Source organism: Penicillium subrubescens, assembly GCF_028828155.1.
Source record: "Penicillium subrubescens strain IBT 31985 chromosome Unknown utg000010l_segment0_segment0, whole genome shotgun sequence".
NCBI lineage: Eukaryota > Fungi > Ascomycota > Eurotiomycetes > Eurotiales > Aspergillaceae > Penicillium > Penicillium subrubescens.
Genome location: NW_026643160.1, coordinates 724,285 through 747,501, shown reverse-complemented (window position 1 = coordinate 747,501; position 23,217 = coordinate 724,285). Strand labels below are relative to the sequence as shown.

General features: G+C 49.3%; 6 protein-coding genes across 6 annotated transcripts; 3 read left to right on the top strand and 3 right to left on the bottom strand.

Moving 5' to 3' along the window:
* Positions 1-159: 159 nt before the first annotated feature.
* Positions 160-2,001, bottom strand: N7473_011464 (Major facilitator superfamily domain general substrate transporter; the record flags this gene model as incomplete). The annotated part of the gene is made up of 4 exons (XM_057157403.1): positions 160-999; positions 1,049-1,591; positions 1,663-1,809; positions 1,894-2,001. 4 exons carry the CDS (start codon positions 1,999-2,001, stop codon positions 277-279), a joined length of 1,521 nt encoding a protein of 506 aa, XP_057003253.1. The 3' UTR covers positions 160-276.
* A 1,981-nt stretch (positions 2,002-3,982) lies between these two features.
* N7473_011463 (tryptophan synthase) lies at positions 3,983-6,285 on the bottom strand (the record flags this gene model as incomplete). The annotated part of the gene is made up of 3 exons (XM_057157402.1): positions 3,983-5,657; positions 5,766-6,069; positions 6,150-6,285. 3 exons carry the CDS (start codon positions 6,283-6,285, stop codon positions 3,983-3,985), a joined length of 2,115 nt encoding a protein of 704 aa, XP_057003252.1.
* Positions 6,286-7,487: 1,202 nt separating this feature from the next.
* N7473_011462 (glycoside hydrolase family 72 protein) lies at positions 7,488-9,104 on the bottom strand (the record flags this gene model as incomplete). Its single annotated transcript, XM_057157401.1, has 1 exon — positions 7,488-9,104. The coding sequence occupies one exon, from the start codon at positions 9,102-9,104 to the stop codon at positions 7,488-7,490; it is 1,617 nt and encodes a 538-aa protein (XP_057003251.1).
* A 6,179-nt stretch (positions 9,105-15,283) lies between these two features.
* On the top strand, positions 15,284-17,371 carry N7473_011461 (hydrogen/calcium exchanger domain-containing protein; the record flags this gene model as incomplete). The annotated part of the gene is made up of 6 exons (XM_057157400.1): positions 15,284-15,287; positions 15,402-16,406; positions 16,477-17,015; positions 17,087-17,140; positions 17,207-17,295; positions 17,362-17,371. The coding sequence occupies 6 exons, from the start codon at positions 15,284-15,286 to the stop codon at positions 17,369-17,371; spliced, it is 1,701 nt and encodes a 566-aa protein (XP_057003250.1).
* Positions 17,372-19,466: 2,095 nt separating this feature from the next.
* N7473_011460 (fungal specific transcription factor domain-containing protein) lies at positions 19,467-21,205 on the top strand (the record flags this gene model as incomplete). The annotated part of the gene is made up of 7 exons (XM_057157399.1): positions 19,467-19,565; positions 19,621-19,909; positions 19,976-20,150; positions 20,247-20,343; positions 20,418-20,668; positions 20,741-21,048; positions 21,120-21,205. The coding sequence occupies 7 exons, from the start codon at positions 19,467-19,469 to the stop codon at positions 21,203-21,205; spliced, it is 1,305 nt and encodes a 434-aa protein (XP_057003249.1).
* Positions 21,206-21,868: 663 nt separating this feature from the next.
* Positions 21,869-22,737, top strand: N7473_011459 (alpha/beta fold hydrolase; the record flags this gene model as incomplete). The annotated part of the gene is made up of 2 exons (XM_057157398.1): positions 21,869-22,585; positions 22,642-22,737. 2 exons carry the CDS (start codon positions 21,869-21,871, stop codon positions 22,735-22,737), a joined length of 813 nt encoding a protein of 270 aa, XP_057003248.1.
* Between the last annotated feature and the right edge of the window lie 480 nt (positions 22,738-23,217).

Sequence of the window (23,217 nt, the reverse complement as noted above, 5' to 3'; positions counted from 1 at the left end):
GAGAGGTATATTGATAATATAGACGTATATGCTTTAGCTTCCCTTCTATGAAAGATCTTTTTGAATGTCTTATGAATCGTCTTTCTTAATAGCTAAAGTAAAAGGCTTAGTAGATATAACAAGGATACCTAGGCACCCGATATACCTATTAGCCGCTAGCTCCAAAAACGGAATAGTTTGTCGTGCGAAAGCACAAGTAAGCGTGCGATTATCAATCATGTCCGTGTCGTCGGATTTATTACACCTTTTCGAGACCCAGACCCCAAATTTCAACATTCACTCAACCAACCTCTCACCTTCCTCACTCGACGCAAGACTTGAAAATTGGATACACCGAATAGCATGACCCTTCCACATCAGGAGCATGACAAAGAAGAATGAAAACACTGCAAAGAACGCCATCATTCCGTACACCCAGCCCACATCAACCGCCTCCACCCACGGATTAATATAGAAGCTAATCGTCAGTCCGTACACAATCCGATAAGCGCCAATCACAATGCCTGCCTCAGCAGGGTACTTGGTGAAACACTCGACGACGTAGTTCACCGTGACCGGCACACTAGCGAGCGACCCGATAGTGACGATGAACACTGCCAGTGCGAGGACCATGTAGTGTAGGTGGTACTGAAGAGCGGCACCGAAAATTCCCAGACCAATTGGGTTAAGAATTAGACTGGGGAGCCAGAGGACGTGCAGGCGATACTCGGGCTTCCAGACACCGTTGTTAAAACGGCGCGCGAGTGCGAGAGGTACCCGGTCGTTCAAGTAGTGTCCGTAGAATTGGACGAAGATGATACCGATCCAGTGGCAGAAGGTAAATGCGGCGTTTTGCTTCAGTGTGAAGCCGTAGCCACCGGCTGCGACGGGCTTCTGGAGCCAGACCGGGGTAAGCGCATTGACGCCAACGTAGAAGCCGAAGGAGATGAGAGTGAAGATGCCCATGATGACAGTAACGGGGCAGATACCGATGAGAATGGGAGTGATCCCAATTTTGGCCTATTGATTATTAGTCAAAGCTGTAGGCTGAAAGGGTGTTAGGACATACCGTCTCCTTCCATGTAGTCGGCTGCACAACTCGATGCCCGAAGAAGAAAGTCGCCATCCGATTTTCACTGAATGAAATGGGGACTTTTGGGTTCTTGTCAAGGTCCACGCGGTTGAACCCTGTCTCTTCAAGGCATAGGAAGCAGCAGATCAATGTGAATCCAAGCAGACCAACGGTCCACCAGAACTCCACGGGGAAAAAGGCGCCGGCTGAGATGAAGCCCGAGAAGGTGGGACCAGCGATTGTGCCGAACAAAAATGCCATATGCAATGCAGTAAAAGCACGACCACGCTGATGAAGGAAGAACAGGTCCGTGACAACACGAGGTCCCAGCACCGTTGGCACTGCACCAAAGAATCCAGAGAATAACCGAGAGAGGATGTATGGTATGTAATCATTCGGGTGGGTCATCACGGCACCCCATACCTGGCATATAAGTGCGCAGAGCATACACCAAAATATGACCGAGCTACGACCCAGTAGGTGGGAGATGGGCGCAAAGAAGAATGGCCCTGCGGCCATACCGGCCAGAGCGGCCGAGTTCTACATAGATGTCAGTTCGGTACAAAACCTAGGAATACTGAGTACTAAGATAAGCAGACAGAAAAACCTACCGCGTAAGACTGCTGCAGCTTCGTCTTATGATAAAGCTTCTCTTGATCCGCGAGATTCAACTGCCCAGACAGCGGCGCAATCGCGCCCGAGAACGAAGCCAAGCAAAGCACCGAAAGAATAATATACTTTCGCCGCAATGACCAGTTCTGCCAAGATGTCAGATTAGCACTCGAACATCAGCGCCTCGCGGTGACGCAATCCGCGCCTAAAGAACATCATTGTGTTCATACCAGGGGGTCACGAGGGTGGGTACTGGGCTGAGGAATCAAGACGAGATGCGCCTCATGCGCGGCAGGCGCCAAGGATGCCAAGTCTTGTGCCTCTTTGACGTCTTCCATGGCCAGTTTCGTTAAACGGAAAGCCTCAAGTGCCTCATCGACTGTTCTGGCGGGAAAAGGGGGTATTGGAACCGAGGGATCTGGCCTATCCCTTGTAGTTTTATTTCTTTTTTTCCACGGACAAGGTTATTGGATGTCTTGGCGGGCCGCGCTTTAATTTCATGTCCGAGCGCCGTTCGTTTAGCGGATAGGTCCTGGAACGCGTCAGCTAGACGAGACTAGAGCCATTTGTGCTTCTTTGTGCAGACACCATATTGTTGCATGTTTGCTTGCTTACTTGAACATCAAAATTATATGATCAAGAGCTTTGTATACAAAGTTATCACTTTTCAATGTCCAAGACGTGGCTATGAAGCTTGTTTTGACATCACTTGCGTGGCGGCTTAGAGTGGGTCTCTTCGCTCACGTCAAGACACGCCTCTTCTCAAACCTTCACAACAGAAAGTGGTTAAGGCTAAGATTCCAACTGGCCATGCACTTTGAGCCAATCTCATTCTAAAATCGTAAGGCTTTGTCTGCGCGATGCAAACCATTACAAAATCATCCATCTTGTACGAGCCAATCGAAGACGTGGAACGAATGGAAAACTACCGGGCTGGGGGCTATCACCCAGTAACAATCGGGATTGTCTCAACGATCGCTATCAGGTCATCCACAAGCTTGGTCACGGTACATACTCAACGATTTGGCTGGCCCGAGATGAGAGACTCAGCAGATACGTTGCAGTCAAAGTCTGCACCGCAGATTCGAAATCACCCGAGAATGACGTCCTGTCAAAACTCTCGAACCTCGCCTGTCATCAAACATCGGGAGGGCTATGATTCCCTCGATCTTGGATAAATTCAGTGTTCAAAGCCCAAATGGGGATCACGTTTGTTTGGTAACCAGTCCTGCAAGGATAAGCCTGTCTGATGTAAAGAACGGATTATGGATCAGACTTTTCCACTTGAGGTGGCCCGAGTCTTAGCAGCGCAGCTTGTGATTGATGTTGATTATATCCATTCACAAGGCTTCGTCCATGGAGATCTCCACCGTGGAAGCATCCTCCTTCAACTATCGTGTGATTTCGATTCTTTATCCACAGAAACGTTATACGAACAGTATAGGGAGCCGGTACTCGTGCCAGTCAATCGATTAGATAGCCAAAAACTCCCACCAGGCGTCCCAGAATATGGTGTATTTACCTATCTGGCTTGGGGAAGCAAGTGAAAAAATTGCACTCCCAGAAGCCAGGATTATCCTTTCGGACTTTGGTGAAGCATTCTCTCCGGCACAAGAAACGAGATACGATTCTCATACACCTCTTCTGATCCGCCCTCCAGAGGCTCGATTTGAGCCAAATAAGCCTCTTACTTTTTCATCGGATATCTGGACTCTCGCCTGCACTATCTGGGATATCATTGCCCAAAGGCCTCTCTTTGAAGGCTTTCTTACCAATGAAGATGATATGACTTGCCAGCAAATTGATGCATTTGGGAAAAATGGGAAGCACGTCGAGAAAGATTCACCGAGCGGGGAGAGCCGCCATATCAATCATTGAAGGATCTCTTCGAATTAAACGTGCAGAAACTACGGATAAAAAAGAAAATTCGGCCCTTTGAATCAAGCGAACGCGATTCACTTTTCGCAATGTTGCGCTCGATACTTTCCTTTAGGCCGGAGGATCGTCCCTGTGCTTGGTAGGTTCCTGAATCGGAGTTGGATGGTGAAATGGGCTCTGCCTGAGTACGAAAGGTTACGCAGCCCTAAGCACTCATAACAGGATTGAATGGCTTGAATACTTTGGTGAAACTCGTGACTTCACATCAGCCGGGCAGCCTCTTCTCAGCTTACATGGCCTAGTAATTGACTCGTCGCTTGATGAATAGAAGTGGATCAACACATGCATATAGTCAATTTAATATGTGTTTCAATAAAAAACAAAAGTAGACAAAGATTTCCCCAAAATAACACCATTTTACACATCCATAACTCCCAACATTTACTCCTCCTCAGTCTCCGGCATCAGCTCCGGCAACATCCCCGCCACAGTCTGAACATCCTTATCACCCCGTCCACTCAAACAAACCACAATATCCTTCCCCACACCCAACTCCTTCGCCAACCTCACCGCACCAGCAATAGCATGCGCGCTCTCCAACGCAGGAATAATTCCCTCCGTCTCACTCAACAACCTAAACGCATCCAACGCATCCTGATCACTCGCAGCAACGAACCTCGCCCGCCCACACTCCTTCCAACTCGCCAACTCCGGTCCAACACCGGGGTAATCCAGTCCCGCGGAGATCGAGTGCGTCGAAGTGATCTGGCCATCATCGTCTTGAAGCACATATGTTCGGACTCCGTGTAGAACACCGACTGAGCCGCGTGCTAGCGTTGCGGAGTGACGACCAACGGCTGAGCCGTCGCCGCCTGCTTCGACGCCGACGAGTTGTACGCCTGCATCCTGCACGAAGGGATAGAACATGCCCGCGGCGTTTGATCCACCACCTACACACGCAACGGCTGCATCGGGAAGCCTCCCATTATTAAGCTCTTGATACTGCGCCCTTGCCTCATTCCCAATAACAGCCTGGAACGTCCGCACAATAGTCGGATACGGATGCGGTCCAAACGCAGACCCAATCACGAAATGCGTACTATCCAGGTCCGTCACCCAAGTCCGGAACGCCTGATTCACCGCATCGCGCAGCGTCCCCCCATCACCAGGATGCGCACCGGGGACAGCAATAACCCGAGCACCGAGTAACTTGATCCGGAACACATTCAGCGCCTGCCGCTGTACATCCTCCGCACCCATGAAGATAGTGCATTTCATACCGAACCGCGCGGCCAATGTCGCCGTTGCCACGCCGTGCTGTCCGGCTCCTGTTTCAGCGATGATAGCTGTTTTACCGAGACGTTTCGCGAGAACGATCTGCCCGAGTGCGTTGTTGATCTTGTGGCTACCTGTGTGATTGAGGTCTTCGCGCTTAAGCCAGATACGGGCCCCGCCGGCGTGGGCTGTTAGGCGGGGTGCTAGGTGTAGACTTGAAGGGCGGTTTGCGTAGGAGGCGTAGGATGCGATTTCGGCCCAGAAGGTTGGGTCGGATATGGCGGTGTTGAACCCTGTTTCGAGTTCGGTGAGACATTCCATTAGGGCTTCGGGGACGTATTGGCCACCGAATTGGCCGAAGCGGGTTGTTAGATCGGTGGGTGTGAGATCTGTGCCGTCCGTAATGTTCGGTGTAGCGATTGTGGATGTAGTTGTGTCTTCTTCAGGCTTGTCTTCCTCGGTGGGAGGAGTGAGAACTCGAGGCTCTGTTCTGCCGGTGACATGCAGACAATACTCCTGCACTTTGTGGGCCCCAGTTCCCTCGGGTGCATCCCGGAGTATACTGATGATCTTACTTCCGATAACGACCCCGTCCGCGATGCGAGCTACGTCGACGAAGTGCTCACGGGTATTGATCCCGAATCCAACGGCCGTTGGAACTCTGTTCTCGGTGTATACATGCACACGCTCGAGGAGCTTGTTCAAGCCCTCATCGAGCACCTTGAGAGATCCCGTCACGCCCATCCGCGAAACAACGTACACAAATGAGTCCGCAATACTGCAAAGCATTTTGATACGCGAGTCCGGCGTCGATGGCGCAACAAGTGGGACATAGGATAACCTGTTGAGTTACCCGTCATCAGCACTTTGTCTCTCTACCTCCCATGAAAAAACACAACCAAGCCCCAGACATCAATTCAAAAAGAAAGAGAGAAAGAGAAATACCCACCCAAACCCCTTACAAACCCCCCTAAACCTAACCGCCTCCTCCGGCGGCAAATCAACCATAATAAACCCATTCACACCCACTCTCTTACAATCCCTCAACATCTTCTCCTCCCCATAAGCCCGGACAGGATTATAATATCCCATAAATACGACCGGCGCTGTGAGACCTCGGCTTCGAGCTTCACACACCATTTGTAGCATCTCTGGGATCCGGACGCCGTTTTGCAGGGCTTGGGCGTTGGATTTTTGGATTGTTGGGCCGTCGGTTAGGGGGTCTGTGAATGGGATGCCTAGTTCGATGATATCTGGTGGAAGCAGGGTGTGTTAGAATTGGATAAATGGTAGGTTATATGGATGGGATTGGGGATGGGTGTTGGGGACTAACCTGCGCCGCCCGATTGCATGGCGAGCATGATATCCGGTGTTGAGGTTGCGGTAGGATACCCGGCTGTCACGTATGTGACAAGTGCAGCGCGGGATTCCTTTTTACATGTTGCGAATACGGAGCTAATAGCTTCCATGGTGAAAGTTCGATCCGTATGTAATTCTCAAGAAAGAGTAGATAAAATCGCCACGAAGAAACCTTCCAAGCAAGGATGACTGTCGTCAATTGGCGGAGACAGTTGAGATAGTGTGTTGAAAGAATCAATTGAAGACATCAAGAGTAGTATTTATATTCACTTCAATCCCTCCCAGATGTTGATAGCTAGGTATCTCTGACTCACAATTCTGTCCGTGAATCCTTCATCTACAATTCCATGCTAAGGGTGAGCCACGTACTTTAAACCTTGGGCTAGAATGGGACCATTATTGACCCACCGTAGCTCTTATCCAGGCCAATGGCAGTTTAAATCATCAGTATCCAATTGAAGATCGAATCACAATAATTGGAACTCACAATAATGTACACTATTCTATCACTACCAATTACATCCATTACATTATGCCTATCTACAGTAACTCTCCACCGCCGGGGGAAGGTCCCTTTCCCCAACAACCACCCTCACCACAATTCAGGCACTAAGCCACGCACCTAAAATCCTCAATCCCATTCCAACACACTAGACCATTCAGCACAAAATGAGTCAGAACCAATTCGCCCCCAGGGGTGGACTTATTATATTAAACAATCAGTGTCGGAAATGGGATCGGGTCGGGTGAAGTGGAGAGGTGCGCGGGCCGCGCACCCGGCCTAAAACTAACTCCACCAGGAACTTACTCGCACTGCCGAGGTTGTTCTAGACGAGAGATGGATGTGTTTTACATAGAAGATAAGATTAAGCAAAATGTGATGCCATTGGGTGGAATTTAGCTGTGCTTTGCTGAATCAAAGGTTCAAGAGTTGTAACTAATTGGGTGGGATGCTCCCGATTCGAAAAATGACTCCATGCGGGTGGAGTACTCCAACGACGAGAATCTACCTTGAACGCTACGCTAGAGTGGACTAGATCCTACATGATACTATTCAATGAATGAACACCGGCTTGCTATTGGAGCATGAAGAGTATTATATAAACAATTTATCGGAACAGAAGGGTTCTCGAATACAAGAAAGCGGGTGGATGTGCGCCAAGGTGCAAGACAGTCAAAACTATAGCACACGAAAGAAAAGCGCGTCAAGTTGGACATGGACACGCCAGTTTATCACAGAAAAAAAAACAAATGTAGAAAAAGGAAACGAAAAAAAGGCCCATTTTTGGTTCTTAGTGTGACAAAAAGTGGTTTACAGCATGATCATGAACAGGCCAGAGGCGATCGCGGCAACCGCGTAAGCACCAGTCTGCCAGGAGCCGACGTGAACGGCCTGGGGGCCAAAGGTAGCGGCGCCAGCGCCCTTGGAAGTAGAAGTAGAGCCGCCAGTAGCGCTACCAGAGGCAGCCAGACCACCGTTGACGTTGTTGGTGCCAGCAGAGCCAATAGCGCTCATAGCAGAAGACTGAGCAGAGCAAGAGGAGGGGTTGGTGGCCTTCTTGGTGGTGGCAGCACCGGAGAAGCCACAGGCACTGCTGCTCTTGTCGTTCAGCTGGTAGTATCGGTTCATGGCCCAACCCAGGCGCTGCTTGGGGTTGCACATGGAGTAAGCGCCATACTTGCCGGTGGTGGCGTTGTGGGAAACACCGTCCATGGCGCCCTTTTCACCACCCAGGTAGTTGAAGGTGTCGGTCATCTTCTTGACGGAGATGTCGTCAACAGGGACACACTCCAGCTGGTTGTACATGCACTCGCACAGATCGGCGTTGGGCGAGGGGGGTAGGACGCTAGCGGCCAGCCAGTTGGAAGCATCGATGGTAGGGCAGCTGCGGCCAACAGTGGTGCTGACGGAGTAGCTGGCGCTGTTGACACCGGTAGGGGTGGCCTTTTGCATCTGGGAAGACAGGTTCACAAAGTCCGACAGAGTCTTGACGTTGTTGCCGTCGGTGGAAACCAGACCGAACTCGTTGGAGGTCTCAAAGTACATGTAGACGATACCACCGCTCCAGACATCGTTCATCTTGGGGCCGAACAGTACGGGGACGTCACCGAAGGGACGGGGACGGGGCTGATTGCAGCCGTACTCGGAGAAGAAGGCAGGAACGGGGTAGTCGGCGAACTCCTTGGTGCGGTCCTCGTAGCCAGAGGTGGAGAAGCTAGACTCACCACACCACTCGTAGATGTTGTAACCGAAGAAGTCAATGGAGTCGGCGGCGGTGTCGCAAACCAGGTAGTTGGAGACCTGCTCACGGACGGTAGCATCGTCATCGGTAGCGTAACCAATGGCCAGGGAGCTACGGTAGTTCTTCTGCTTGATGTAGGTCTTCATGTCACGGACGGCGGCCTTGACGTAGGCCATGGAGCCGGTGTTGTTGACCTTGTTGGCGACCTCGTTACCGGCGAAGAAACCGATGACATTGGGGTACTTGGCAAAGGCATCGATGACCTGAGAATAGCGGGTGAACAGGTCGGAATCCCAGGTCGGGTCGTCGGACTGGATGGACTGGGAGGGGGCGGATAGATCCGAGATGACATAGATGCCGGCATCGGCGAGGGCGTTCATGCACTCGTCGTGGGAGGCGTTAGGGCTGACGGCGTAAGTCCGGACAACGTTGGTACGGAGCTGGGTCAGGTAGGGGATATCACGCTTGCAGCTCTCGACGTCGGCCAGAGGATCGACATAGTTGGTGCTGGAGGAGCTGGAACCGCTGGTCGGGCTGGAGTAGTCGGCCTGGTAGGCGACACCACGGATGAAGAATTCGGTACCGTTGTTGGAGTAGAAGAACTTCTTGCCCTTGATCTCAATGGAGGGGATAGTGGCCATGGCCGAGCCCACAAGGGACAGGCCGGCGAGAACGGAGTACTTCATGATGAGCGCGGGAGAGCTCGGAAGCGAGTGTTGTCAAGGATTGACGGGTTGGAAAAGGAGTGTGGTGTGTTGTCGAGTCGTACCAAACAAGTAGGAACCAAAACACAAAACGAAGGAAATTGGGAGGAGATGGGGGGAAGGGGAGAAGAGAGAGGAAGGAACAAGGTTGAAAAGAGAAGAGAGGAAGAAGGAAAGAAGGAGTAGGGGAAGGAGCAACCAACCAGGTTGATTGGGTGTTTGGCCCCAGGGGAAGTGGTGGACTGGTGAGTGGGTTTATTATTGGAAGACGAGTGACTTCTCTTTCTCATACTCTCCTCACCCATCAATCAAGTACCACCAACATCCCCCCAAATGCAACATGATTAATTATTGATGGTGACGCATCATCAGGCGGGCTGTGCCAGTGGGTGCATTGCACATCAATGGAGCAACCTGCTATCAAATGCAGACCATCATTGGCAACACATCGCAGGCTTCCAGTGTGGTGAGGCCCCCGATATCTTGGGGCGGTTCAGGGTCATTGGGCCCTGAAGGGACCAATGTGGATCTCTTTAACTGGGCCCCCACCTGTGAAAGGTCCTTTTGGCCCTTTTGGCCCTGAACCTTTGCTTGTTTCGGATCGTGTGGGGCCATAACCCTGCCGACCCTGGCTGGATGGGAGCCCCTGAGACAATCTCCATCCTGGTGATATTATTCGCTTGCTCCCTCGGAACCCGGTGTCGCGACCCCACTGAGAAAGAGAAAAGTCCCTCAGAAGGGCCCTTTCAAACCGAAACAAATTGCCCCTGACTGGTCCTAACAACAAGAGGCCTCTCGTTGCTCGAGACATAAGGGTCCATAATAATGCCCGATTTGCGAGACCCTGAGTGGCTGGCCCCTGCCTTAGTGCATAACAGAGGAATATCATCCCGGTCCAGCCAGTCATAATCCGCGCCCAAAAAAGAAACAAATCAATGCACAAATATCGCATCACGACCATGCACATCTTGCTATTCATCCACCCGTCCAAAGCATATTTGTCCACTCCCTCCAATAATAACCGACTCGATTCCATTTTCATCCCCCGTCAAACGCCCGGTTCGCATCGAACAACAAAGCTTGTCTCTCCCGCCAAGGGCGATCCGGGTCGTGGTGGTGTCGATTGGAATCCTCGGCGATCTGGGCATACGTCGGTCAAGAAAAGACCAAAAAGTCTTGATTCATCGTCATAAACATTCTTGCTTGACTGCCACGCAAAACAATGAAACTCAAACAATTGACGTTGGAATGCATTAGCCATGTTTATTCTTAGATTATTTCTCCGAGCCGTATCAACGTGTGTCCATCCCGAGAATGCGAGGAATGCGAGGTCACTCACTGTATGGGCTCCACGTCCGTGCCCCAGACAATCTCAGGTCAATAATAGTCTCCCATCCCACCACGACGAGACTTTCAAGCAGGCAGACACTTTTCCTCGACTCGGGTCATTGATCGAACCCATGAGCTCGACGATTGGTATGATCAAAATTTCACCAACCGTCAGCGCGTACTCAGTTGGCTGACCCTTTTCCCGTACTCTTCAATGGACCAAATAGAGGAAGTCAAACCCATTTTTGACCATTATCATCGAGTCAGTGGGTCATAGGGAGACAACTCTCGCCTCAGTGTGGACCACCTCGATACTGACTACACCAGTGATGAGCCGGCATATCAGGCTCCTCTTCCCTCCATATGCTGCAAATCTACGCTGTAGAACAAGATCATCGACTTCGTTGATACTAGATAAGAATCGCGCAATCCACATAGCCCACAGAGACAATACATATAACTTTCATCCTTCCGTCGGCAAGACGATCACGCAACTATGTACTCCATAGCTACGGACTATCACTTACCCCTGACGATCGGGACGGCAAGGGCTGCATGCAGAATGACCCAGGACGGGCTGTCACTTATATTTCGACGTACATAGTCTATCCATTCCGTCATATTCGGGGGTGATTATAGCGAGACTCCGGAAGTGTATGCTCTATGTTGTAGACCAAGCTTTTTAGCGTTGGTTTGCTCCAGGGGTTATGGAGATCGTGGCGGGAGGTGATGGTTGGATTTGACGTAGTGGACGGGTGCATAGTTTTGGAGATGGGAGGGCTAAGGGGTGTTTACTGTATGATGTAGTGAGAGAGTTAGTACTTTGAGTTAATTTGCTTCGAGAAAAGAGATAATCTTAGGCTTTTGCCGCTGTTTTAACTCACAAAATAGGTACTATGTGAGACAAGACGCGATGGTGGTAGGTAGACATATCGGACTTTACTCAGCTTACTTCGTGAGTAGCATCATTCAAGTCGACTGCGATCTCAATCAGACAATGATTAATGGGTATAATGATGAATTTCGATTGTCCTCGGGAGGTAGTGATCATTTACAGTACTTACTTGCCGATGGGTTTGAACCTGCATGACATGCTACCTCCAACCTCCACCATGGAAGCCCGTGGACCACAGCCAATACCGGTATATGCATAGCAAATAGTCCATTATTAAGTATCGGAGAATCGATCCATATCCCATGTCATCCATGTTTGGTTACCTAGCGGGCTAGGTTCGGTAGTTGTCTATCGTATCTACAGTAAAGCTCGGTCAGGAGATACTAGGGGGCAGGCATTAAAGATCCATTACGAAGGCCATTACTCTGAAGTAGCTGTCAAAGACTAAAAGGCACTCAGTTTCTTCGGATTTGACTGACCATCTAGCCCGGTTTGATTCGTACGTGCAACATGGAAACTCCCGATGGTCTGATCTCAGACATATATTTTCGCTAGTTCTTCGGAGAACCAGGCCTTGGCTTTACGTCTCCCAGCTCCCACAAAGAAATCACTCAAAAATTCTTGTAAGCTCGTCAGTTATTTAGTTCCAAGAATGCCAACATGTCAACACCTCATTTATCAGCTAAACCTTTCATGGTTTGAGGTTCGCACGAATTAAAATGCATTAATGTGTTTCAACTGTATCGAAGATGACGGTAGTTCTTCGGCCAACTGGAAATCCACGAAAACTGCATAACTTTCGCAGGTCCTTACCTGAATGTTCTCTGCTGTTATCATCGTTTGGCTCTTCCAGATCATACGATTTGTAACGTTTCCCTGTAAATGGTTAAAAACAGCTCGGGATTATTGATTCGAAAGTCAACGGAGCATTAAAAAGCCTTTCGTCCAGCAGACCAAGATCCATTCAAGACTATGTTATAGCACGAACCCAAAAAGAAAAGGCCCTAGTCTAGTTCCAGGATGGAATGGAGGCTGGTGTAGGCTCGTCTTCGGACATCGCATGAAAGTAGCAGTCCCGAAGTGCGAGAATCTCCAAGCAAACAGGAATCAATACTAGTGAAGAAATATCTAGTATCGATGATGAATCATTGCCAATTGAGGGACTAAAGTAAAGAAAAGGTTTATTCTAGTTGCTGAATCTATGGAGCCATACTAAGAACATTAAGAAATAGCCTGGAGGTGGGTAGAATGGGGGCGGGTCGTGCAGCCCTACGTATGCTTCAGCCCTACCGGCAACCACAGACTCGGCTATCTCTCTCCTCGCCAGTCACCACTACCGACCCTTACATTACTTTCTTCGTGACTCAACTGATAGTAACAACAATATTCAAGCAGATGGTCTTGGGAGTGAAGAAAAGCTATCCTCCGACCGGATAACAACCTCCACTTCAACTTCAAGCAACTCCCCCTGCAGTGCAGTGACCTGCCCCTTTGGCGTGCCAAGAATAGAAATCCAGCCCTACGACCTCATGAATTCAGGACCAGATTGTTTGAAATATGCACCCACGAGGCATAAGTGGCAAGCAAACAAGGCGCTTAAATCAAGCCCAGTGGCCCATTCCCCGCTGCAGGCAGCAGGAATAATATACTCGTCAGTAAACCCGCAACCCGTAACCCTCAACCCGGGTTCACAACAAACATTACAGAGGAGGCTCTTCTTCTTTCCAAATCAAAAAGGACAAAACCCCCCGGGGCCTCGTCATCTGGCGCTTACTCTTTCTTTTTCCTCCCTGTGCCTGGTGCCTACTAACACTCCGCCCCTGGCCTTTCCTTATGGAGGAAATCTATGAAGACTTGAGAGGCTGATGGGCCTTTGAGCTGAAAAAAAGACTGAACCAGTGCTTACACTTTACGAACTACTAACCTAAGCAGGCACTATCTTGCGAGTTGAGGTCTATTTAGACCCGATGCAATGGGTTATCGAGTCAGTATTGCAGCTGGAGCCCTGGAGACTTATGAGGCCTCACCGACATTGAAGTCCTCAGTTCTCAGGCCACGACTCAACTTTCCATTATTCCAGTATCGATGTGGCTCTTCCCCAGTGATCGCCCTCCATCATTGGCATCTCACAGGCTGACCAGCCACCGACGTACCCGACTATCTGTCGACAGCACATCGACCCGATTTGGGCACGGAAGCCTCATCATGGCCCTGTCTGTGGCTGCTGCCATGATTTGCAAACGTGCATGATGCCCAGTTTGGTTTCTGACAGTGACCAGTACTGAATGGACCTCGCAGAGGATACCCGACCGGGGTAACACGTGACTGCTTGCAGACGCGAGTGTTTCTTACGGCCGTTACCTTCTCCTCTGCCTGTGCCAACAAACGTCAGTGTCAGAGCTCAGAAATTGAACAGGGGTTTTGTGGCGCTCCAGACCCGATGTGATGTTACGCTCGTTTATGATTCGGCGATTCGTTTGCTGGGTGCTGCCAAGAGCGGGCTATGGTCCCTACCCAGTCCAATCATCTCCCTCCCTGCGGGATTCTACAGCAATTCTACGGTGGATCCCTGCTTGGCCGGTGTGCTCCAATGTGCCACACTCGAGACATTATTTGATCGTCTGTGCTGTTTGAGCATCCTGGTGCTGGCCATCATGATCATTGGTGCTACATGAAGATCTCACCTTGACATGGCGGAGGATCATAGGAAACGAGACACGGCGGACGTGATGATGATGGTGGTGATACATGCTGCCAAGAAACCATAAGCTCACGCAGCCAAAGCTTCCCCAGCCGAAGCCTTTCTTCGCCTGCTTGTTTTCGCTTGGGTTTCCTTGGTTCTTCCGTGGTGACGCCCGTGTTTCGCCTAAGGGGGGTCACCCCTAAGGAAATGACAACTCATCAGCACCACCATCATCATCACCAGAATTATGACCACGGCCTAAGCTGCATTACACATTATATTCCCGTCGTGGTCCTCGAGTTTGAAAACTAACTGACTAGGATCAATTGATTATTCTCCGGTCGCACGACTTTATACCAAACGCTCCTTCTTGGGAATCACTATTCCATTGCCAAGCGTACTTCGTACACAGCGGGAACTTGCGATCGGCCCCTGGGTCCCACGAATGTGGCTGTGCTGAATTATTGAAGATTTGGCCAAAAGTTAACCCTGAGCGTTTCCATCATCTTGAAATCATATCATTTGGGCGGCCTTGTCATTGCCTTTCTCCTCGGGCTCCTGTCTCTCCCTTTGTGTTTTTCCTTTTTGCTTACGGCTGCACTATTTGCTCCCACCACACTCCTTTCGTGCCACGCCGCTCGCTGCTTTGTTGACTTCTCGCCAACGCGAACGTCCCTCCCCTCCCTTGCTTGATCTCTTCCACAACCCCCAGAGCTGGGATTTCTGGACACAGACACAATTTTCAGAATCGCACAAAGCATCCGCATCGTTCTTGTTCATAGTCCCCGCCTTTTCTTACTATTATTCTCATAATTCTTTCACCCTTTTCCACCCTGTGGCTGCCTGGACTGCGCCACCTCGCGAGCCCCGTATTCGCATCTTCAGGACTCTGTCACTCGCCACTATTCGCCTCTCTTCTGGAAGCTGTATGGCAGTTTAATTTTGGAAATATTCATCTCACGTACGTGGCTTTCACCGTTAGAGGAACCGCGCGGCTACGCCTCATTTTACAAGCTAGCCGTGGCTGGCGCATCTGCTAAGGCGCAGGCTGAGTGAGGGTGATCAAAAACCTGATATGAAAGCCGGTGCCTTTGCTCTTTGCATGAACTCCCTTGTCAAACTTGCATTGAGGCTGGTGGCTGTTTCGGATCTTATCAAAGACTGACACCCGGATCAGATCTATTTGGAGCCTCATTGTTGCTTCGAATTTAGGACCTATCACTCCCACGTACAACCCGACACTCATCGATCATAATGCGTGAGTCCCAAGCTACCCTATTTATCCTCAACCTGCCAGCATGTCTATCGCAACTACCATTCCTCTACGACTCCTAAAATCCCATCAACATCCCCCTCTAAACAATGTCCATAGATATCTACCGCCGTCAGGCCCGCAATCTCGCCTGGTACGACCAAGATGGCGAGCCATCCTCGCACAACCCCTTTAAGAAATTCCGCCGGCGCCCTCAGCGCACCAACTCCGTCCAACTAGAAGATCAAGCCCCCCACTCCCGAAGCTTGGGCGACCTCCGTCTCTCGCAAGATCAACGGCGCCGCGCCGAGTTCAACGGCGATCTCGAAGGTCCCGCCTACTCAGGCACATTCCCACCTGAATCGGCCGGTAGCTACGAGCCCGCCGCATCCAATCTCAGTCAAGAACCCATCAACGACACGGCAGACAAGTCCACGGTGCGGGAACTAGACCTCGAAGCCGAAATCGAGGGTAACGGCACTGCGAGCGTGGACACAACCGGAACCCAGGCGCGTCAGCGCAAGGGATTCTTTGGCAAGTTCGGCCATAAGAAAGAGCAAGAAACGTCTGTGCCTGAGCCAGATGACGAAAAGCCCCTCGAGGGTCCCAAGTTCACGGTGGCCAGCCAGATCCGCGCGACGGTATTCAATTCATGGATCAACGTGCTTATTATCGCTGCGCCTGTGGGTATCGCATTGCACGTGGTAAAGGCGAATCCTATCGCTATCTTCGTTGTTAACTTCATCGCGATTATCCCGCTCGCCGCGATGCTGAGTTATGCGACTGAGGAAATTGCCCTGCGAACCGGTGAGACGATTGGTGGATTGCTCAATGCCTCGTTCGGCAATGCGGTCGAGTTGATCGTTGCTATTATCGCGCTGGTCAAGAAGGAGGTTCTCATCGTGCAAACCTCGCTGATTGGTAGTATTTTGTCTAATTTGCTACTGGTCATGGGCATGTGTTTCTTCTTTGGTGGTGTGAACCGCATTGAGCAGCATTTCAATGTCGTCGTTGCGCAGACTGCGGCTAGTCTTTTGGCACTGGCTGTGGCTAGTTTGATTATTCCTACTGCGTTCCATAAGTGGTCTGATGGGAATAAGGAGAATACGGCTCCTCTTTCGCGAGGTAAGTTCCCACCCACACTTAAGCAGCTATCACACCCACGCTATCTTCAATACTAACCATCACTATCCAGGAACCTCCGTCCTCCTACTCATCGTCTACGGCTGCTACCTCTTCTTCCAACTCAAATCCCACACAGACATGTATAACGAGCCATCCAAAAAAGTCGCAAAACGCTCCAAAAAGTCCGGCGACGCCAACCGCGGCATTGCGCAAATCGGGAAAATGACCGCCCGCACAATGGGCGGCTCCAACGCCGCTGAAGTCAACCTCCAAGACGCAGACGACGAGCCCGAGCAGCCGCAGTTGCATATCTGGGTCGCTATGGCTACGCTGGGTCTTTCGACTGCTTTGGTGGCTGTTTGCGCTGAGTTCATGGTTGACTCGATTGATGCTTTGACTGCGACGGGTAATATTAGTGAGACTTTTGTTGGGTTGATTCTGTTGCCTATTGTTGGTAACGCGGCGGAGCATGCTACGGCTGTTACGGTGGCTTGTAAGGATAAGATGGATTTGGCGATTGGTGTTGCTGTGGGTTCGAGTATGCAGATTGCGCTGTTGGTTTTGCCGTTTATTGTTGTTTTGGGTTGGATCATGGGTGTGGATGATATGGTAGGTGCCCGCATCTTGGGATGCCGTTTTGATTTTGTGTTTGTGGGATGCTAACTGTTTCTCTCTTGCAGACTCTCAACTTTGACAGTTTCGAGATTATCTTGCTCTTTGTGTCTGTGCTTTTGGTATGATCCCCACCTTGGACCCCACATAACACCCCAATCTCTGTTTGCTAACAGCTCTTCTTGCAGGTCAACTACCTCATCGGAGACGGCAAATCTCACTGGCTTGAAGGCGTTCTCCTCATGATGATGTATCTGATTATCGCTCTCGCTGCTTGGTACGTCTTAACCCACAATTATCCATACTTGGTTGTCCGGGGCGTGTGGCTAATATTGTTTACCAGGTTCTTCTAAATGACTCTTCGAGTCATCAGGCGGCAATAAACACTCTGCACTACGCTATTTCGTTTGATTTTGGGAATATACCCTTTTCTTTAATTTATTGACTGTTTTTTCTTACGTTGATCTCATGTCTTGGTTATAAATTATATATACGTGTTGTAATGTTTATGGTGGTTTTTTGCTGCGTATCTGAGCCACCCTTCTCGGGATGCCCAAAATCAACATCAACATTCAACCCCTCACCCCAAAACCCTTCCTCCCTCACTAGAATCCCTCAAAGCCCCTAAAGCCCTCGAATAAGGCCCAAAACACCTAACATTCGTATCCGCATCCTCCCACTCCGACATCCGCTCCTCCCTTTCCAAAACACAAATCGATCTTCCCTTAAGATCCGCATATTCACCTTCAGCCCCCGTGGCACCGAAACTGCGTAATGTAAACGCACAACATACGGCATTCTGTACGAAGGCCCATGACCGACATACGTTTGATGAGAGGTGGTGCATGTCTAGGAAACTTTCGACTGCTTCGGCGGCGTGGTGGATTGTTTCGGTTCTTATTATGAGAATAGCGAGGGAGGTAGAGTTCACGAGTATATACCAGAGTCTTCTGCGGTGGTAGTGATCTAGTGAAGAGCTTGTGGATTCGTGTGATAGATTCTCCTCATGTAATCCGATACTTTGTGCAAGACGCATAGTTGCGCCTGGATTTAGGATTAGCAATGTTCTTCAATTGGAAGACCTGAGATATTTACCCATGAGAATCCATGCACTATTTATGTCTAGGTTATTCCTCAAAATGCTCTGGGCCATGTCCAGACTCCTTCTCCTCGCTGGACATATTTCAGTATCCATCGCACAATAATTTCAATCAATCTGAAGTTATTCTGTCTCATATGACACCCAGATCAACACCTAGCACATACCTCAACCTCTCCTCTTGCGGACTAGACCCCTCAATAAGATAGATCATTGCCTCGTCCCGGTAAACGACGAAGCTCAGGATGGCCCCTTTTCACACAGCTCACACACGGCAAACTCCCATCACACCGAACTTTGCGATGTCGACAAGGGAAACACGATTTGATGCCGCGCATGCGACGCTTGCGTTTGAGTAACTCGCTCACATGGGCCGTATCGTATAGATAGGGATTAGTGGAATTAGTTGTATTGGTGAATGTGGAGCCATAATCCTCTATTTTAGAAGCAAAAATCTAACACATGTCTAAAATCACGGTGGAAAGGATTGGGATCAGTGAAGCGGGTATACATGCTTTCGTACAGAACTCGGCCGTAACTTGGACTTGAGGCATGCCGCGGGATGCCGAGTTGATTATGTCATCCCGACGAGAGCCGATACACCAATGAGCCGTGAGAAATATTGTGGCTATCAAAGCAAGTCAGGAATGAGAATAAAGAGTAAAAAGTAAAGAGGAAAGGGATGGGAAGAAAGATGATGAACAGTATATATCACAAAAGTGCGATTAAGGGGGAAGTCTTCGTATTCCCGGAAACCTCAGATCAAATCCACCGGGTGCCCTGAGGAGCTCACATAGAACGAGCAACCTCTGCGTAGAGCATTTTTTGCAATCAAAGTTGTTTTCGTCCAATTGTCCATGGCTTTGTAATCGAAAAATAGGTTTCCTAATCTGAATAATCGATAAAATCCACTGGAGTGCCATGTGGTCTGCGTAGTCGAAGGCGGCTATTCACAGTTTAGCGTGCTCCGATCGCAAGGCGGAGAGATCCACCATTCGCTGAGGGTGCCACAAGTCCTCTGCTACTCCTCTTTTAATCCAACTCCATTTAGCTCCTTGGTGTGGAAGTTATCTTAAAGACCGCTCAACAGGTAACATATCGAGCGAATTGAAACAGATTTAAAAAGAAATTTGATCCAGCTCGAGACAAGCCGTCCTAGCAGTCAAATCTCACAAAGCATGGAACAAATCACGCTACAAAAACCTCGCTCTCCTACGCACGCATGCAACGCATGCAATACTGGCAAAAGGAGGTGTGATAGAGCGGTACCCAGTTGTTCCTCCTGTGCACGGTAAATGATGGCCAAATATTCCTCAAACCCTTCTTCGGTTTCCAGCGGCTGGGCTCTAATGAATACCAGACTGAAGCGGGTTTGCGTTTACGACGAGGGCACCTTCACTTCCGCGACGACACCGAATCTTGCTTCTGAGAGCCCCGCAGTACTCTCGGTATTTCTGCTCTTCTTGCCGGGTCATCTCACTTTTCTAATCACTCTCTTTATAGGAACCGTGGGCGGCTACGGTCATCGCTCAATTCCGGACGAATGCTCTGAGCGCCCTTGGCTCTGTGGACAAGACACGAAAGATGTCTCGCACTTACTTCAGCTCGACTCATTTCAAGCTGGCAATTCTATCTGAAAAGAAGTTTTACGAGCGCCTACCTAGCCTGTTCGTGTCCACGTCTGCGGATTTAGGCTTTACCACGCTATGCCTATGCATGCATTTAGCCCAACAAAACCCTTCGCCTTCGAACGGTAGCATGCTATCGTCGCTTTATGTTCTTGTTAAGACAGGTATTAATCAGCTGGAAATGGTGGGTTGCTTATCCATAGAAGCAATTCAAAGTATGCTCTTGATAGTGCTTTATGAAGTGGGTCATGGAATTTACCCAGCTGCTTCCATATCCATGGCGTCTTGTGCGAGAGCGGCCCGCAATCTCGGTTTGCACAAAATCCGATCTCAGCCACTTTCAGAAATCGAGAATGAAGTCGCCGAGGAAAGAAGGACCTGGTGGGCAGTCCACAATCTCGATAGGTACGTATAAGAGTGAGGCACTATTACCGCAATACTATGAAGTTTGGCCGTGACAATTAAGTGGTCGTTGAGAGGGGTGCTGACGAAGCTGAAAAGATTCATCAATCTCTATAATGGTGATGCAATCTTCAATAGTGAGGATGCTGGCGAGGAGGACCCTTTACCTCCTGATGATGGACCTCTTTCATTGGAGGTTAGTATTGCGTTTCAGTTGTCTTGGGGTCATTCGGAGACATATCACCCCTTTTAACTAACACGGTGAGACAGCCTCTACCATATATCAAACCGACCATTGCCACACCTGCGCTCTTCAGGTTAGGCCAATTTGCACGGGAATGCCAGGTGGCACATCTCGTTGGAAGGGTTGTTCGTCATGTTTTCAGTCCTATTTCGGACGTACACTTCCACGAAGAGGAGGCAACACAACTTGCACGGACACTGCTCTCATTTCTACCGCTCTTGATCGAGGAAGAAGTCCAATTCAGTAACTATTGCGGAGCTCTGTCGACCTGCATAAGGTGACTTTTCCTTTCTGACTTTCCATAATATTCATCCATAGGAGTTCTAACAGGTTTTATCCGCATGGCTAGCTCCCTATTTACACTATACGCAGCTCCCTCGCTTCGCTCGCAGAGCCGAACCCTCGATGAAAATACTCCTCTGTTCGCTATGGAACAGCTTTCTGCGAAGATGGCAGAAATTTCCGATTACATTTTTGGCATGGCACAAGACGAAAACAAACGATTCATGCTGTCGCCTTTCGTGCCATATGCTCTATACCAGACCGCAGTAATAGAATTACGACTCTGGAAGCAGAAGGGTGAACCACAATACAAGGAAAGGGCAGACAGAATGATACAAATACTCTGGCTGTTTAGCAAGCGTTGGTCTATAGCCGGTAAGTAAGCTTTTGGGTGTTCGTGATATCCTGCAAATATAGAGAACTAACATGGTAGCTGGGGATCTCAGGAAAGTACATAGCCGCATTGTACTCTCCTCACCCACCAGTGACTTTGCCAGCGCAGGACTTTTACATTAGTGAGAATCTCATGTAAATGAGCCTTAAGATAGAAATAGGAGATCTATTCGCGGAATTTGTTTAAGGATGGGTTCTGAGCTCCTCTTCTAACAATATTCGGCTCCTCGAAAATGCGAAAGCCGCCCAGGGTTTCGAGACTCTTCCATATTACTAACACGAAGAGTTGTAAACCTGTATGTATATGAGCTAATGGATTTGGAAAACAAATTCTCGTTTCGCAGAGTCTGAGCGTAATGCAATTAAATGATAGCAGACTAGGGCCGTGATAACTACCAACCATAGATGTAGCTATCTAAGGCGGAGGCATGACCGGACTAGCGTGCGGGTTAGCGTGCGGATTAGCGTGTACGGATCAGGCCTGACGTCAGTTCTCTCTCTCTGGCCCCACTTTCTCCCATCATCCATAGATGTAGATTAGTAAAGAGATAGAAGATCTGTGAAAAGTGCTGCGGCACGGTGACGGTAGGTATTGCGGTTGCTCCTTGAGAGAATATATAAACCAGAGGGATGACCGCCAAGTGTAATCATTCTGACTTCTGAGAACATTCTATTACCCAGCTGTTGTTACCTCACCTATCTTACAAATTTACTCCTCTCTGTTGACAACACAAATACATACCATAAGACTCATTCATCTTGGATAAAAAGTCTTTAGGACCTTTTTTCGAACTACCTCACCATGTCTACCCAACTGAAGAGAATCAGTTTACCGAACAGCCGTGTGAGCATGTTCTACCGGGAACTCAGCGGAAGTACTCCAAAGAAAACAATCCTCCTTCTTCACGGCTTTCCCTCCTCGTCCCATCAATATAGGAAATTGATTCCTCTCCTTGCTACCACACACCGTGTTGTCGCCCCGGATCTTCCAGGCTTCGGCTTCACGGAAGTACCAGAAGGGTTCAAATATTCATTCGAGACGCTCACCGACACGCTTGAGGAGTTTGTAGACGCCATGTCCCTTTCGAAATTCTCGATTTACATCTTTGACTACGGTGCCCCGGTTGGTCTTCGTCTAGCGCTCCGGCGTGCGGACGCTATTGAAGCCATCATCTCTCAAAACGGGAACGCGTATACGGAGGGATTCGGCGACGTGTGGGGTCCTATACAGGAGTTCTGGGCAAGCGAGAACTCTGCAGAGGATCGAGCCAAAATGGCCGATGCAATGTTAACATATGACATGACGAAGTTCCAGTACCTTAATGGGACAATCGATGCCAGCAGCATTGCACCAGAATCTTACACGTTGGACTACGCGCTGATGGAACGTCCTGGCAACAAGGATGTTCAACTCGATCTTTTTATGGATTATCAGAGCAATGTTGCGATCTATGAAAAGTTTCAAGAATACTTCAGGTCTTCTCAAATACCACTCTTGGCTGTCTGGGGGAAGAACGATGTTTTTTTATTCCCCCCGGGGCTGAAGCGTTTAAGAAGGATCTCCCTCAAGCACAGGTCAAGTTTCTTGATGCTGGTCATCTTGCGTCGGAGAGCCATGCTGAGGAGGTTGCTGAAGAGGTCATCTCTTTCTTGGAGCAGCTTAGTGGTTGATCTAAGATAGTGAATTGAAAGATGATTGGAGGGTTATTATGGCTGACCGAGATTTGCGGGGTCCTCGTTTGGAAGAATGATTCGATCTTGCTTTTATTTTCTGCTTTCGAAGTTGCTGTTTGGCTGGATCACTGTGCTATTACCATCTCTAGCTGCAACAAAAAGAATCAATTCTCATGCATTGAGGGATTTTTTCTAGTATAGGCTACTTCTATCCTTATCTTGCGAGCTAAATCGAAGACTGAAACGAATGCTCGTGCAACTTTCAAAAGTGATAAACGCCTCGTCAAACTGAGTTCACCATCAAATATGTGATAGTTGAAAGGGGCTCAGAAAATCTAATAACGAGTAGTCAAAACATAACAGTCAAAATATTCTAGAACGACACAAAACAGTAGCCAAGAGCCGAAGAGACAGATTTTAGAAGAGCCTCTTCGAGACAAATGAAAAAGACTGTGATTCTGTAAGCGATAATAAAGA